Source organism: Gracilinanus agilis, chromosome 5 (assembly GCF_016433145.1).
Source record: "Gracilinanus agilis isolate LMUSP501 chromosome 5, AgileGrace, whole genome shotgun sequence".
Classification (NCBI taxonomy): Eukaryota; Metazoa; Chordata; class Mammalia; order Didelphimorphia; family Didelphidae; genus Gracilinanus; species Gracilinanus agilis.
Window position 1 is genome coordinate 57,545,293 of NC_058134.1, and position 15,664 is coordinate 57,560,956.

At 36.3% G+C, this 15,664-nt stretch overlaps 1 protein-coding gene across 1 annotated transcript in view; it reads right to left on the reverse strand.

Moving 5' to 3' along the window:
* Positions 1–15,664, reverse strand: part of CUBN (cubilin) — a 304,566-nt gene that overhangs the window by 243,486 nt on the left and 45,416 nt on the right. The window contains exons 18-22 of the mRNA XM_044678922.1: positions 5,780–5,924; positions 5,268–5,446; positions 3,794–3,959; positions 3,266–3,482; positions 1,082–1,212 (exon numbers count right to left, since the gene is read on the reverse strand). Coding sequence (XP_044534857.1) covers positions 1,082–1,212; positions 3,266–3,482; positions 3,794–3,959; positions 5,268–5,446; positions 5,780–5,924 — 838 coding nt within the window. The remainder of the gene's footprint in view (positions 1–1,081; positions 1,213–3,265; positions 3,483–3,793; positions 3,960–5,267; positions 5,447–5,779; positions 5,925–15,664) is intronic.

Sequence of the window (15,664 nt, forward strand, 5' to 3'; positions counted from 1 at the left end):
CTGTGGCCCCAGTTGGGGTTTGCTAGGCAAAGTTACTGGAGTGGTTTGCCATTTCCTTCCCCAGTTCATTTTACAGATGGGGAAACTAAGGTCAACAGAGTAAAGTGATTTGCCCAGGGTCGCACAGATAAGTCAGTGTCTGAAGCTGAATTTAGAAAGATGAATTTTCTTGGTGACAAACCCAGTGATCTACTTGCTGCACCACCTAGCTACCACTACCTGTCTACTAAAATCCATCTCAAAGAACATCTTCTGCAAAAGTCTTCTCTAATCTACCGAACTAGTATTAATTTGCCTTTATCAGACTTCACAGATCATTTTGCTGATCCCTCTTTCATATTTTATATATATATATAATATTACATATTATATAACATATATTTTATGTATGTAGCATACCAGATATTTTATATAGTTTATATATAAAATATACCACATATACAATATACCATATATTACATATATTATATGCCACATATTATATGTATAATATACCATATATTTTATTTGTTCTCATTATTTCTGTAGATATTGTATCCTCCCACTAGATCATAAGCAGCATGAGGATAGAGATGATGTCTTTTCTAAAATTTGTGTACCCTTCAGTGCCTAGCAGTCTATTTAGAAGCTTAGTAAACAAGTCATACATTTAAAGTTAATAGAGATTTTAGAGTTCCTCTAGTCCAGAAGTTTTAAATCTTTTTTGTGTTATGAGTCCTTTGGCAATCTAAGTGAAGCTCATAAACACCTTTTCAAAATAATGTTAAGTGCATAAAATAAAATTTCTAGGATCTTAAGGGGCATCAATTCTACTAAAAGAGTTAACAAAATAATTTTTAAAGCCTAGTTTACAAACCACCATCCTCAGATCTAGTCCAATTCCTTCATTGTAAAGACAAAGGACCAGAAGTCCAGAGAAGTTAAGCCCAAGGTCACTCATGGGATAAGTGGAAGCACTGAGATTTGAACCCAGCTCCTCTGACCCCAGCCCTGACACCATTTTCACATCACCACATGGTCTGTTAATGAATGAAAAATACTCATAAAGAATCACATAGCACCCAGTATTCCAGGTCATTACCTTTCGAAACTTCCACTGAGTCATAAACCACAAAGAAGCCTTCATAAGCAATGGAAGAGTCGGTCACTAGGTGAAGCACCAGTCTGTTCCCGCTGCTCATGAGTGATGGAGGCACTGACTTCCCACAATACCTGTTCCCCGAGATAACAAAAAAAATCTTTGTACAAAACCTTTTTAATTTTATATAATCAAAATCATCCATTTTACAACTCACAAGACTTTCTATCTCTTATTTATTCATAAATTCTTCTCCTACCCCAAAATCCAAAATGAGCTATCTAGTGCTGATTTTATATAATTGAAAAATTTAGGTAGCAATAATGGGACATTTTAATAATTGAATAATTTTAATAAGCTTGACTATTTCCTCACATCTTTAAACAACAACTGCTACCTATATTTCCAGGTCCACAAATCAGGGACCCCAAATGACAACCTGTATATAATTCTGCTCCTGATTAATTCCCTGAAGTTGTTAACTTGTCTATTTTGGAATGCAGTTTGCTTGATGGTCTATGGATACAGGTTTTGTGTGGGATTGGGTCAACATCAGAAAGTAGGTTTCAGAGAAGTCTGAAAGAGAATTCTTCTCTCTGTGGATTGTCTCCTATTTCTCCCATCTAGACTTCATATGTATGTAGCTCTTTTCATGCTGTCTAAGCCATTACATTGTGAGTTTTTTAAGAGCAGGCACTGGTTTTTACCATTTTGGGGATTCCCAAGATTTAGAACAGGGTCTGGCCCATTGCTGTTGTTGTTGCCTTCTGACTCTACATGACTCCATGGACTTTTGTACATGGAGTTTTTTGGCAAAGGTACTGGAGTGGTTTGCCATTCCCACTCCAGTGTGCCCCCACTTTATAGATGAGAAACCGAGACAAATGGGAGCTAAGTTGCCCAGAACTACACAGTTAGTAAGTGTCTGAGGCTCCATTTGAATTCAGGTCTTCCTGACTCCAAATTCACAGACCTAGCTGTCTAGCATATGTTAGATACTAAATAAATGGTTTTTGACTTGACGACCTTAAACTGAGTCTCAAATTAGAGGACATCCTGCAGAGAGGAGCAAGGGGGTAAAGGAGGCCAAAAGGAAAGATAAGGCTCAAATAAACAGGAAAAAAGTTTCTAGAGGAAAACTTAAGTACAGCCATCATTTTTTGAGTTTACCAAATTGAGTTTATCACATCAGCTTATTCAGAGCCTCTTTTAAGATCTTAAAGAAGTATATGTGGATTAACTAACCGGTTTTAAAATTTTATTGCAATTTATGCTGTTCATCTTAAAATGATGTTTCTTAAAGCACATGGGTAAGAGGTAAAGTAAAAATTTAAAAAGAGTAAAAATAAAGTAAAGTTGAAAAAAAAAAGAATTAAGTTTAGAGGCAGTTGGTAGCATAGTAGATAAGAGTGCTGGGTCTGGAATGAGAAAGACCTGAGAGATCCAGCCTCAGAGACTTAATAGCTGTATGACTCTGGACAAGTCACTTCACCTTTGTTGGTTTCAGTTTTCTCAACTGAAAAGTGGAGATAATAATTGGGAGGCTCAAAGGGTTATTATGAGGTCATATTTGTAAAAACACTCAGCACCGTGCCTGGCCCAGGGTAGATATTCAGTAAATGTTTGTTTCATTCTTTCACAGGATAAAGGAAAGGAAGAAGAAAAGGAAAGGGAGAAAGAGCAAGAAAATAGGTCATGATGGAAGTAATTATTAGGTGCATAAAAATAGTGTGACTTTTAAAAGAATACAAAATGAAGCAAAATTTAAAGTATGGAGTTAAAAGGAGGAATGGAGAAATATCAGTGAAAATGTGAAGGACAAAAAAGGAGAAATATGCCTCGTTTAACCCATCACTCCTCTCTTAAAACACAATTCTCAAAACCATCAGACAAGAGCAAGTCAGGTATGGAATAGAGGTAGAGATATGACCAATCAAATGGATGTAGTCCCATCATTCTGTACTTAAGCATTAAGTCTTGTATCAATAAATGAATCAATATTTATTAAGTGCCTACTATGTACCAGGCACTTTCTATAATTCTTCTCTTACCCAGAAATAACCAGAAAGAAGAATGGTATTCTGGCCAGATTTTTATATAAGAGTTTGGCTTTCATAGCCTTCACCAAATAATATCTGAACCCATAAACTCTTCACAAAAGAGAAAAAAGAAAGAAAAAATAATCACCTGCCAAGACTTGTCCCAGTGCCATCATCATAAACTTCTAGATAGTCAGTGATGCAATTGTAATGGAAATCCAGATGAAATGCTTGGAATAATAGCCGGATTCGGTAACCAGGCTGGACTGAGATTAACCATGTGCAGTTGACACCATGAGGATAGATATCTGGATGACCAGGACTGGTGATATTTCCAGATGGAGCAGTAAGAACTTCCCCACATTCTGTTAAAGTTTAAAAAAAAAGCACATCACAAGAAATGATCAACAAAATTAGAACAAAATAAACCGTGTAAACTAGCTAAAAAAATTCAAAGATGAAGTTCTATGCCTTCTTTGATTGTTAGCCCAAGTAAATTCCTTTCTTTTGTTAGAGACCGTCCATTAAGCACTGATACAGGAACATATTGTATCACCTGTTGCTCTGTCTTCTTCGTCCTTGCCAGCATCATGAAAAGATGGTACTTTATTTGTTCAATCACAACATCAGCAGAAACAAACCTGAGAGGCAAGGGATGACAAAGGAAAATTCTTACCCAAGTCGGCAGCACTGAAATGAGCTAGGAAGCCATAATTTGTAGAAGAGATACTTTTCCTGAATCTGACATAGACAGTACTGTACGTGGAAGTTATCAATCCAGGATTGTTTGTGCCACAATACTTTCTGGTACGAGGAGAGTCCATACTGAGACTGTTCGAAATCTAAAAGAGACAAAGAGGAAAGAAGGAAAAATCAAGGTTTTTGAAATCCTTTGCATTTATAAATTAAATGTACTGTTTGAATGCAGAAATATAATTGAGTTCATTAGGAATTGATAATTGCAAACTTTTTTTCATTTTTATATTAAAATCTTTGTCAAGATAAACATGGGGAAAATTTTTGTTCTTCACTGCCATTTCCTAGATGTGGGGAGCTCCTCCTGAGGAATTTCCTCCACCAGGACACATCATCATTTTCTCAGAAAGTGTAAGTCTTAGAGTTGCCTAAGTAACTGTGAAGTTGAGTGACTTGCCCAGGGACACAACCAATATATGTCAGAAGTGGAATCTGATCCAAATTCTTCCTAAATTCAAGTTCATTCCCTCTTCTCTTCCTTCCACAATGCTCCTTGCCTCTTATATGCGGAAATCAATTTTAATCCTTTAATATTTCAAGAATCTGTGATTTAATCAATTTTATTCAGATCTACAACCAATTAGTAAACTCTGACCTTTCAAATACAAAGGAAACAAAGGTTGCTATAGACAGTTAAAAAAATAAAAATGAAAAAGGAGGAGAAACAAAGGAGAAAGTGAAAAGAAAAGAAAAATGTCTAGTTGAAAATGTCTAGCTGTCAAATGAATGTGACTAGAAATTGTATTGTTTTTATTAGGAGTATGCTTTTGAAAACTGATCTTAAATAATGGACATAGAAATTTCTCAGCTATATGACTATGGGCAAGTCAAGACCTCTGTGAGACTGTTTCCCCATCTGTCAAATAGGGAATATAAGCATTTGGTACCTACTCCCCACTGAAACACCCCCAGAACCCAAACCTGTAAAGAACAAATGAAATCAAGCATGCAACTTTATAAACTTTAAATTGCTCTTTCTATGTCAGCCATTGTTTCTTTTATTAACAATAACTTTATAGAACATCTTTCTAACTTTTCCAAAAGTCAAATGGATGAATTAAATAGAACCAAATATTTATAGTGAGATAAAATGCATAATTTTAGGACTATACAATTCCTATGTTAATTCTTTTTTTTAACAGTGCAAACGTAATGCTTTGAGAAATATGAAATTTTTTTTCTCAAGAAGATATCATTAAAAGGTTTTTCCTTGGCACTCCCTGGGAAAAGGTGACCTACATAACTCTCCATGTGCTTATTATAATTACTAATTCTATTTTCTACTCTTAATTGTCTCTTTGCTGTATCTGACTAGAGAGCAATAGAGTCTACTTTTTTTAATGAAATATGATCATCAGCAGTACTCCCAAAGTTCCCCAACCTAAAGCAAGTACCTCAACATAATCAGTTTCACAACTGGAAGAATTCCCAATCTGAAAAGCAGTGAAGTTGAGGAGGATGACTTGGCCTTGGGGTTGACTGATTTTCCAGTCACAGGTTTTTTCATGAGGGTAGGCATTGGGATAGAATGGTGTACGAATGATCCCTTCTCCAGTTAACTCACCTCCACAAGCTACAAAAAGAAAACCAACAATTGGCATTTGTCTAAGGATTAGCTTCAGTTTCTATTAATTTTTTTAAGCAAGAAATTTTGAAGAGAAATGCATCTGAAATTTCAACAGAGATAGCCTTCATCTCAGAATGGTGACCAGCTCATGACTGGATATGAAGAGCTAGATATAGAATACCTGGATATGCAATAACCTGGGCATTAAGATGACCTCACCTACAAAATATGGTTATTTCCAATGGTATGAGATCACATAATAACAAGGTTCTATGGAGAAATTGATACCTTAGAATTGGGCAAGTTACAAGTCACAATTCAGATCATCAGTTTTCTTACCAACTTGGTAAATGGCCTTGAAACTGGCCTTTTGTACTGAAGAATCTGACTTAAACCTGACCCAGACACTGTTGGAAATCGAGTATATGGAGGCATGAGTCCTGTTGTCACACAATTTTTCGAGTAAGATTTCACCATCTCGAACCTAAACAGAAAAAACAAAAAAGTCATTTTTCTTTCATGAATGGAATTATATTGGTATTAGCAACTTTGTTTACAGCAGTAGAAAAGGAAAAAATGACAATTTCAGGTTTGGCATATGTATGTAATACCATGTTTGAAATAAATCTGTGATAATGAAAAGCTGACCAGGACTTATTATAACAACACCCAATGAAACAAGTATTCATTCTGAGCATGAGATACAAATACCGAAGGGGGAAAAAAATCTCAAATCTCAAGGAATTTACATACTAATGGGAGATCCACCGAGTAATAAGTGTATAAAGAATAACCAAAAAGCAGATAAACACAAATAAATGCAGAGTAGGTAAATGCAAGACAGTTTGAGATTAAGGCACCAGCGCTTAGAGACGGTGTTCAGGAAAGGATTTACATAGAAAGTGGTATTTGTGATATGTTTCAGAGAGAGGGATTCTATGCCTATAAATGATTAGTCAGTGTGTCTCAGGCATGAGAAAAAGTCAGTATAAAAGTATAATAAAAGGGAATGGAGTGTCATGAGTGAAGTGGAGGAAGGAGGTGGATTTGGCTGGATCATAGAATACCGAAAGGGGAATAACAAATGATCAAATGATGAATCTGGAAAAATGGATTGGGCTGAGTATAAATTACTTTTTTTATAAACTCTCACCTTCTGTCTCAGAAGCAATACTCTGTATTGGTTCCAATGCAGAAGAGTGATAAGGGCTAGGCAATTGGAGTTAATTGCTGTTCATTGCTGAGAGTCACACAGCTAAGGGTCTGAGGCCAGATTGGAACAAAGGACTTTCCAGCTGCAGGTCTGACTCCATCCACTGAGTCACCTAGCTGCCCCATGCAAATTATTTTAAATTCAAATAAGAAGAGTTCATACTTTTTCCTAGAGGCAATAGAAAGTTCCTGAGTTGACTGAGTAGGGGAAGTATAAAGTCAGATCTGCACTTATGGAAATCACTTTGGAAGCGGCATGAATGGATTGGAGTGGGAAGACACTGGAGGCACAGAGAAGAGTTTAGGAGGCTATCAATAGAGTTGAGTGGAAAGTGATGAGGTCCTGATCTATGGTGGTGGCTACATGAGTAGAAAGAAAGGGGTCAAATATTAGAAATGTTGTGTGAGTAAAAATGGCGAGATTTGTGATTTGAATGGGCATATGGGTGAAAGAGAGTGAGGAATTGAGTAAGATGTTGAGGGAGACTTCAAAAGAACTAACTAAGTCTGGAACAAGGTGGGTTTGGGAAAAATATGAGTGATGCTGAATTTCAGATATTTCTGAAATTGATTCATTAAATTCATTAAATTCATTATCATTGATTAAAAATCAAATAAATTCATTAAATTAATTAATTCATTAAAATGTTCATTACCTCAAGAGCAACATGAGGCTGAAGTACAGGGAAGAAACCGAGGCTGGATTTATAGATCTGTGAATCATCTGCATGATGAAGATATTAAGCCCATGGGAACCATTCTTACATATGCTCCTCCATCTCCTATCTCTGGCCCTCATCCTGGTGTCCCTCATGTCTGAAATGTACTCTCTCCACCTCAACCTCATAGAATTCTTCTTTTCTTTCTATAAGAAATTCAATCACATTGACTTACAAAAAGATAAACCATCTCTCTAAAGTATTTTAGCCTGGAAAGGAATGCTAAGCTACCATCTAAGGTAGTTCTGGATTATAGAATGTATAGCCAGAAGACCTTTTAGTCCAAACCCCTGATGCCCAGAAAATTGAATGATTTCTCTAAAGTCCATAGTAAACAGAATAAATCAAAAACACAAATGGCAGCCCTTTTTACCCCAAATCTTGTTCTAGTACCATCCTGTCTCCCAAGAACACAAATGGATGTATTAGATTTGGCAAAGAAATAGACTGTTTCTTCGTTTGAGACTCCAGATGATAGAAATCATAAGAAAATTCATGAAGGATAACCTCTATCTAATCAATGAAATGGATAATAAAGAGCTTTGGATCCAAGTTGGACTTGATCCTTAGGTTGATTTTATCTGTTCTAAAAGACAAATACCTATGTGCCATATTAGAAATATACAGAAATGCTAATGATCTATGTGGATTTATTTTTTATCTTGCAACTTTTCTAAAGTTATTAATCATTTCAACTATTTCAACTAGTTTTTAGCTGATTCTCTAGGATTCTCTAGGAATACTATCACATCATCTGCAAAGAGTTAAAGTTTAATTTACTCATTTGTGTGCAATATTAGAGTTTCAAAAATGCATCATAGTCTTAAGTCTTTAATGACAATATTCTCAAAGCTCAAAAGGTGAAAATGTTCCTTTGTCTCTTTAAAAATGTAGTATGGCATTTCCTATTTGTATGGAAACTTCTGTGGAGAGAATCAAATTTCATTTTACAGGGGGAAATGTGGGGAAAAGATAGAATTTCAAAAACCCTTGTGCTTCTGCATTTCAGGTAGAAATGAACAGTGCCTGTAACATATGCTGATGTGTTATTCTATATATGAATGTAGGTGGTTGGATCAATTTAAGAACAATATTATGTGCTACATATTACTGATCAACCATAACATGTTTTCATCTGCATCTATAAAATGATCCATCCCTTTAGCATCACAGTCCCCAATCCAGTTCCATCTCTTATCACATTTCACTATGACTATTGGGAAAAAACCCTAATTTGGTCTTGCTGTCCCAAGTCTTTTTCTTCTCCAATTCATCCTCCATACAACTGCTAAAATACTCTTCTAAAAGTACAACAGATCTGATCATGGCAATCCTTTGCTCAAAAATCTTTGGTGGCTCTCCACTGCATTTGGACAAAAGGCAGAAAGATAGCTGCAGCACAAGTGCTTTAAAAAAAACCATATAATACAGATGATCCTGACAGTTAAAATTCTGATCAGCTGAGTCCTACCTGCCTTTCCAGACTTATTTCACATTATTCCTTTTCATGCAGGGCAGCTAGGTGGCACAGTGGATAGAGTGCCAGGATTGGAGTTCAGAAGACTCATCTTGCTCAGTTCAAATTTGACCACAGACACTTACTAGCTGTGTGAACCTAGGTAAGTCACTTAACCCTGTTTGCCTTAGTTTCTTCATCTGTAAAATAAACTGAAGAAGGAAATGGAAAACAATTCTATTATCTTTGGAAACCACTCTGCCAAGAAAACCCCAAACAGGGTTACAAAGGGTTGGACACAACTGAAAAATGACTGAATAATCTTTTCAAAAGATTCCCCCTTTTCTTGAACATGATCTCTCATCATTTCCACCTCCAAGAATCCTTGCCCACCTTTAAAGTTTAGCTTACCTGCTACCCACAATGGGAAGCCCTTCCTGAATAGCCCCACTGCTATTCTTTTACTTTTTATATTATCTTATATTTACTTATCTGCTGCTTTATTCTCCAGTAGATTATAAACTCCTTGACAACAAACAGGAACAGGTTTTTGTTTTGTTTTGCTTTATTTCTTTATTTGTATTCCCAGAGCCTAATAGAGTGCCTTGCATGAAGTTTAATCAATGTGTGTTGACTTCAGTGCATTAGATCTTAGACATATAATATTCCTCCTCTCTATCTGTGTGTCTATATGTAAGTCTCCTTCAGGGAACATTTCTTTTTTTTTTCTGAGAATCTGTGTTTCTTTGGATGTTTTCCTTTGTGAATATATCTGTGTCTACCTCTCCCTTTTGTCTTTTTCTGTCTGCTTTTCTTATTTCTTTCTTTTCCCTCTCTTACCAAGCATTCCTCATCCTTAACTAGATGTACATACAATTGTCTACTTTTTTAAACTTAGATTTATTGAATAGGGTTTTGCTCTATTTTTAATTAAAATAATATAAGTAAATCATTTTAAATATTTCTCACTCTTAAAAATACTCATTTTGTTTTGCTCATAAGACACTTTTCTTTTGAGTTTTTACTGGCTACTGCCATTGATGTGGGAAGTGCCCCATGCTTGATATATAGTAAAAGATGTATATAGAATCACTTAGTTAATATAGCAATTTCAGTCATTTTAATGCCTCACTGCTGATGATATCATATCACTGAGTTTAATCCTCTGAAAACTCCAAATGTTTATTGTACATTCTCTGAGACAAAGAAGAAATCTGTCTTCTTTCCATGAAGATTCATTAATTAACAAATTGAAGTCAGATTTACTTGCTCAGATGGCATAAGGTAGGCTGTGAATGGATAAGGATCAAATGTTCTTCCTTTTTAAAGTTCAGCTTATATCCTAGCTCTTCTAGGAAGCCTCCTCTAACTGTTAGTCCATACTAACTTCTCCTCTCTCTGAACTCCTTTAATATTAGATTATTTTTTTCATTTTTCCTTCTTTTTTAATATTCTCTTTTTCCAATCACACATAAAGCAATTTTAACCATTATATTTTAAAAATTTTGAGTTCCAAATTCTCTCTTTATCTCATTCTCTTACTCCCCCCATTAAGAAAACAAGCAATTTGAAATAGGTTACACATGAGCGCTAGATTAATTTAACTATTATTGATTCCTTGATTTGAATAAACTATGTAGTTTTTCAGATTTTCTTAAGAGGGTCATAGGACTATGAATCCAAACAGCTATAGAAGGGAAAAAAAAGACTAGGAAATCTTCCTGTGACCTAGCCTTTAGGCACATCCTTGACTCTTTCCAAGGCTAAAATCCCTCTCTTTCCCACTTTACCAATTAAAGAATGATGGGAAAGAGGAAAAATGACCATGTAGCATTAGAATTTGATAAAGTAAGGGTTTCTCCTGGGCCTCAGCTAATGAAATTCAAAGCCATTAGCAAGCAGAAAGACAGCTGCAGCCCCAATGCTTTAAAAGAAACTTATAAGCCCCTAGGGCCCTAAACCCTCAAGTTACAATTGATTTTGGCTCTATCCCTCCCACTGTGGGGATGCAATCTTGTTAATGCTGAAAGACTGTATACTCCTGAGACCTCTGATAAAGCAATGTCTTAACCACAATCCAGTGTATCTAACAAAAAAATGGAATCTATCAAGGCCCAGGCAGGGCAAGTATCACCCAAAGCAGTCCCAGAACACCCTGCATTCCCTTGTACAGCATTCTTCCCACATAAACTCTTGGGTTTTAGAATCTCCCTTCCTGTCTGTCTCTATGTGATACCTGCAGCAAATATGTGCCATTTCTTAGAAAGATGGGTGCAGGAAACACTGTGGCTGCTCACTGGCATTCAATAACACATTCATTCCTTACTATTGATTATGTTTTTCTTTTTTTATATAGATTTAGAGTTGGATGGGACCTTAACCCAACAACCTTCATTTTTCAAATGGAGAAACTGAGACTGGTAGAGATTTAAGTTACATGCCCAAGGTCACTCAGCTAGTCTGTGGCTGAGCCAGAATCTAAAAGCAAGATCCTTTGATTTTATTTGCTCTTCCTCTCTGCTTCTTGGATTCCCTGCTTTCCCCCAAATTTCAGCTTGTGCTACCTCCTACATTCCTTATCATACCAGCAGCTAGCACTCGTCTTCCCAAAACCATCTTGTATTTTTAATATATATATTCCATATATATGGATAGTTTTGCTATGATGCAATATACATATTCCCAAAAAGTACCTCACTATGGAAAACTGCATAATAAAAACCACCAAACTTATGGGGAAAATGGTATAAAGGGCACAACACTCAAAATCTTCAGTGACACATAAAAAGAAAGGAATCTGATAAAAATAAAAACTCTGTTTTAAACATGTTAAAATGGCTAATAAATGCATACATACTACAATAAACAGTGGCCTTTCTACTTGGCCTGCACCCTGGACTATACAGGGCAAAGCAGGGTTGTGGGGGGAAACAGTGTAGCCCAACCTTTTGATTCTCATGACTCCTACTGCACCACAAGATGTATACCAAATATGACTCTTTATCTTGGCAAAGACTTGAAGTTTGTGGAAATGGGAGAAGAAAGGGTTGTGGTTTGTGTCTACTGTGAAGTGATCCTGTTTTCTGCATTCTTGCTTTTTCTTACAGAAGAAACCATATAGAAGCAAACTCAAAATCCATGTTGTGTTCAAAGTGTTACCTAAAATCTAAATCACACCGGAACAAATTTATGTTTTTAGAAAGCATACATTTTGGTTGTCTCCCTCACTAGAGTCCTAAGGACAGACAAGTTTCACTGTTTTCTTTGTATCCCTAGTAGTCAATCTAATGCCTGGCACATGAGGCATTTAATTGATTAGAAATGATGATAGCCCAGAATTAGAATCACAAATTAGGAGAGCTCCAAGGAACCTAGTGATTATTTAACCAGCCCCTACCTGGTTCTCCAGATCCTTATGGGAGATGATCAGTCATTTGTACTTCAAGGGTCTTATGTATCAGGGCCAGTTAAAGACTTTGGAAAGCATCACCTAGTCAATATTTTCAGCTCCAGATTATGGAGCACACCAAATAGCTTATAGTTTTGCATTGGTTTCTTCAGTAACTTCTAGAGAATGGCCTGAGGCACTGAGAAGTTTAGTGATTTGTCCAGTATCAGACAGCCGGAAGCCCAGAAGTGGAACTTGAATCTCGGTTATCTAGACTCAAAGGCTGCCTCTCCAGGTCCTCCCCATTATTTTCATTATAATGAAAAATGGTTAGAACCTATTCACTCCCAACAGAGAGAGCTCAAAAGGCACACAAGACTGAAAAAAAGTTTTCATCCCAAATAGATAATATTATGTAGTTGGCCCAGAATGCAGCAACTAAAAGCATCTGGAATGGGTACCATATTTAAGCTCTACTTTTACTCTTTAGTCAGCATACACCTTGGAAGAACTAGGTGGGACAGTGGATAGAGTGCCTGGCTGGAATTCAGGAAGATTCATGTTCATAAGTTCAAATCCAGTCTTAAACCCTAACTAGCTGTGGGACCTTAGACAAATCACTTAACCCTGTCTGCCTCAGTTTCCTCATCTGTAAAGAGTTGGAGATGGAAATTTCAAACTACTCAGGTATCTTTGGAAACCCACTCTAGTATGTTTGCCAAGAAAATCCCAAAAGGAGTCACAAAGAGTTAGACATGACTAAAAATAACAGAACAACAAGAATGGCATATATCTCTTCCTCCTCCCCACCACTGCCCAGCTACTTTTTGAAAGGCTAAATAAGTTTTATAGCTAAGACTATTTTAATCCTCTTATGTTACCAAAAAAAAAAGAAAAAAAGAGCTGAGATCATTCCATATATGAGTTGTAAAGGGAATTTGGATGTAAAGCCAGAACTCAAGCCCAGGAATTCTAACTCGACAGTCTTTTCCTCCTGAACACACAGTCTTTTGATACCCTTACTTTAGTGGGCTCATTAGTTTCTGTCTTGAATTCAGACTTCTTAAAAAAATATTTTGAAATGGGTTGTTGTTTGGTTCAGATATTACAGCTTTGGTTGGTCAATAGAGACCTGTCCAAAGACAGTGTTTATAATGTGCTTTCCATAGCAAGGGAATCCATCGAGGGAAACCTTCTCTACTCACTTCCTAAAGTCAACAATAACAAATGAAGTAATTACTAGAGGACCAAAGGGTGAGCTGGGATTGTTTGTATTGTAGTGACTCAAAATTAACAGCATGCAACAACAAAAAAATTACTATATTGGCAGTCAAGAGACCTGGGCTCTCATCTCTTCTCTACCATGAGCTCATAACATGATCTTGGACAACTCTTAACTTCTCCGGGCTAAACTTCCTTTATTTATAAAATGAAGAAATTGAAATAAAAAAGAATTCACATTCACATTATGGTTTAAGTACATTCTTCATGATAACCCTGTAAGGAATGTAGTATAAACATTATTTACAGATGAGGAAAGTGAAGCTGAGAGAGTTCAAGAGACTTGCCCATAGACGTATGGCTAATGAGTATTAAAGCTGGTATCTAAATCCAGATTCTTCATGAACATTTCTATTTGCAGGGGACTCCCTACTTGTGAAGCACCCCATTAAACTGTCAGATGGTCCACAATATTGGAAAATTCTTTTTTATATATTAACCTGAAATAAGACTACATGTAATTTCTACCCATCAGACCTCTGGTACAACAGAGAATAAGCCAATTCTCTGTTCCACAGGATGTCACTTCCAACATTCAGGGACAGCTATTGTGTTCTTCCTCCCTATCCCCCAACATAAATAAATCTCTTTCATAATAAACATCACCAGTTCCAGCAATTGTTCCATATAACCTCATATGACATGATGTCAAGACCTTCCAATATCCTATTTAGCACTACCTGAACACTGTCTAGTTTGTCATTGTGCTTCCTTAAATGGAACTGGAAAGAATAGTCTATGCAGTTCAGCAGAAAGGATGCTAGTGAATTTACTAAGGAAAGCATTGAACAGGACAAGCCTATGAGAAGAACCTCAGGCATAGCAAAAGGGACTTCAGTCCAAGATGACCTAGATCCATTAATCGGCAGTGTTTGGGAATGGTTGTTCAATCAGCTTGAAATCCACTAAACATATTTTTTCCTTTCCACATTTCTCCATATTTTCCATATGAATATCATGAGAGATGCTGTCAAACCCCTTACTGAAAACCCAATACTTTACATCTTTGGTATCAGCTTAATTCCCTAGCTTAGAAACATGACCAAAATAAAGGAATATGATCATTCTTAGTGAAATGATGATGATGATGGTAGTGATATGGATGATTCATTTATATAATACTTTTACAATGTATAATGAGATTCCCTGAAACAAACTTACAAAAATAGTTTTCTCTCTCTAAGTTTCTAATTGGGAGGAGTCCAATGGGAAGATGAGGGTAGCAGAGAGAGCCATTGCAACATTTGTTTTTAAATGTACAGAAGAGAAACAGAAGGAAGTTCAGAAGGAAGCTGATAAGCAGTATAGTTTTGAAAGCGATATGTATAATTTATCATATACTTTTTAAAAAAGTGAAATGTGAAATGGGAATTCAAGGTTTTTGGTGATTTAAGTTGAGAACTTTAAAAATTCTTAGCTAAAAACAAATGCAACAGTGAATAGTACAAGAATTATCTCGACTTTAAAGATGAGAAAAAATAGTGAGAGAGGTTAAACGATTTGCTCCAAAAATCCCCATTTCTATAAAGAGCGCCTCCATCCTCCCACAAAGGCAAACTTTTTAACCTTGGAGTCATTCTTTTGCCTTTCATTCCCCAGATCTAAACAGTTTTCAAATCTTGGAATAACAGATTCAGAGTCTGAGAGAGGTCATCTAGTACTATGTCTTCATTTAACAGATGAGGGAACTGAAGTTTGAGGATGCTTTGCTGAAGGTAGGAGACATAAAAGGCTAGATACAATTCCAGATTCTCTAACTCCAGAGTCTGTGCTCTTTCCCTTGTTGCCTTCATACCTACCTCTCAATATCTCCCAAACTCCCCTACTTATATCCACTCAAATGCAGCCACCCTATATTATTGTGTTGTTGTTGTTGTTAGGTTGTTTTTCAGATTCCATGACCCCATTTGGAGCTTTCTTGGCTGAAGTATTGGAGTGATTTACCATTTCCTTCTCCAGATCATTTTACAGATGAGGAAACTGAGACAAGCAGAGTTAAGTGATTTTCCCAGGGTCACACAGCTAGATGAGTCTTCCTGCCTCCAGCGCTAGCATTCTATTCACTACCCTACCAAGCTGCCCTAGATTATTATAATAGCCTCCTTATAGGTCTCTGTTTCTAATAACTCCATTCTCCATTAAATATCCCACATAGCCACCAAAATAAC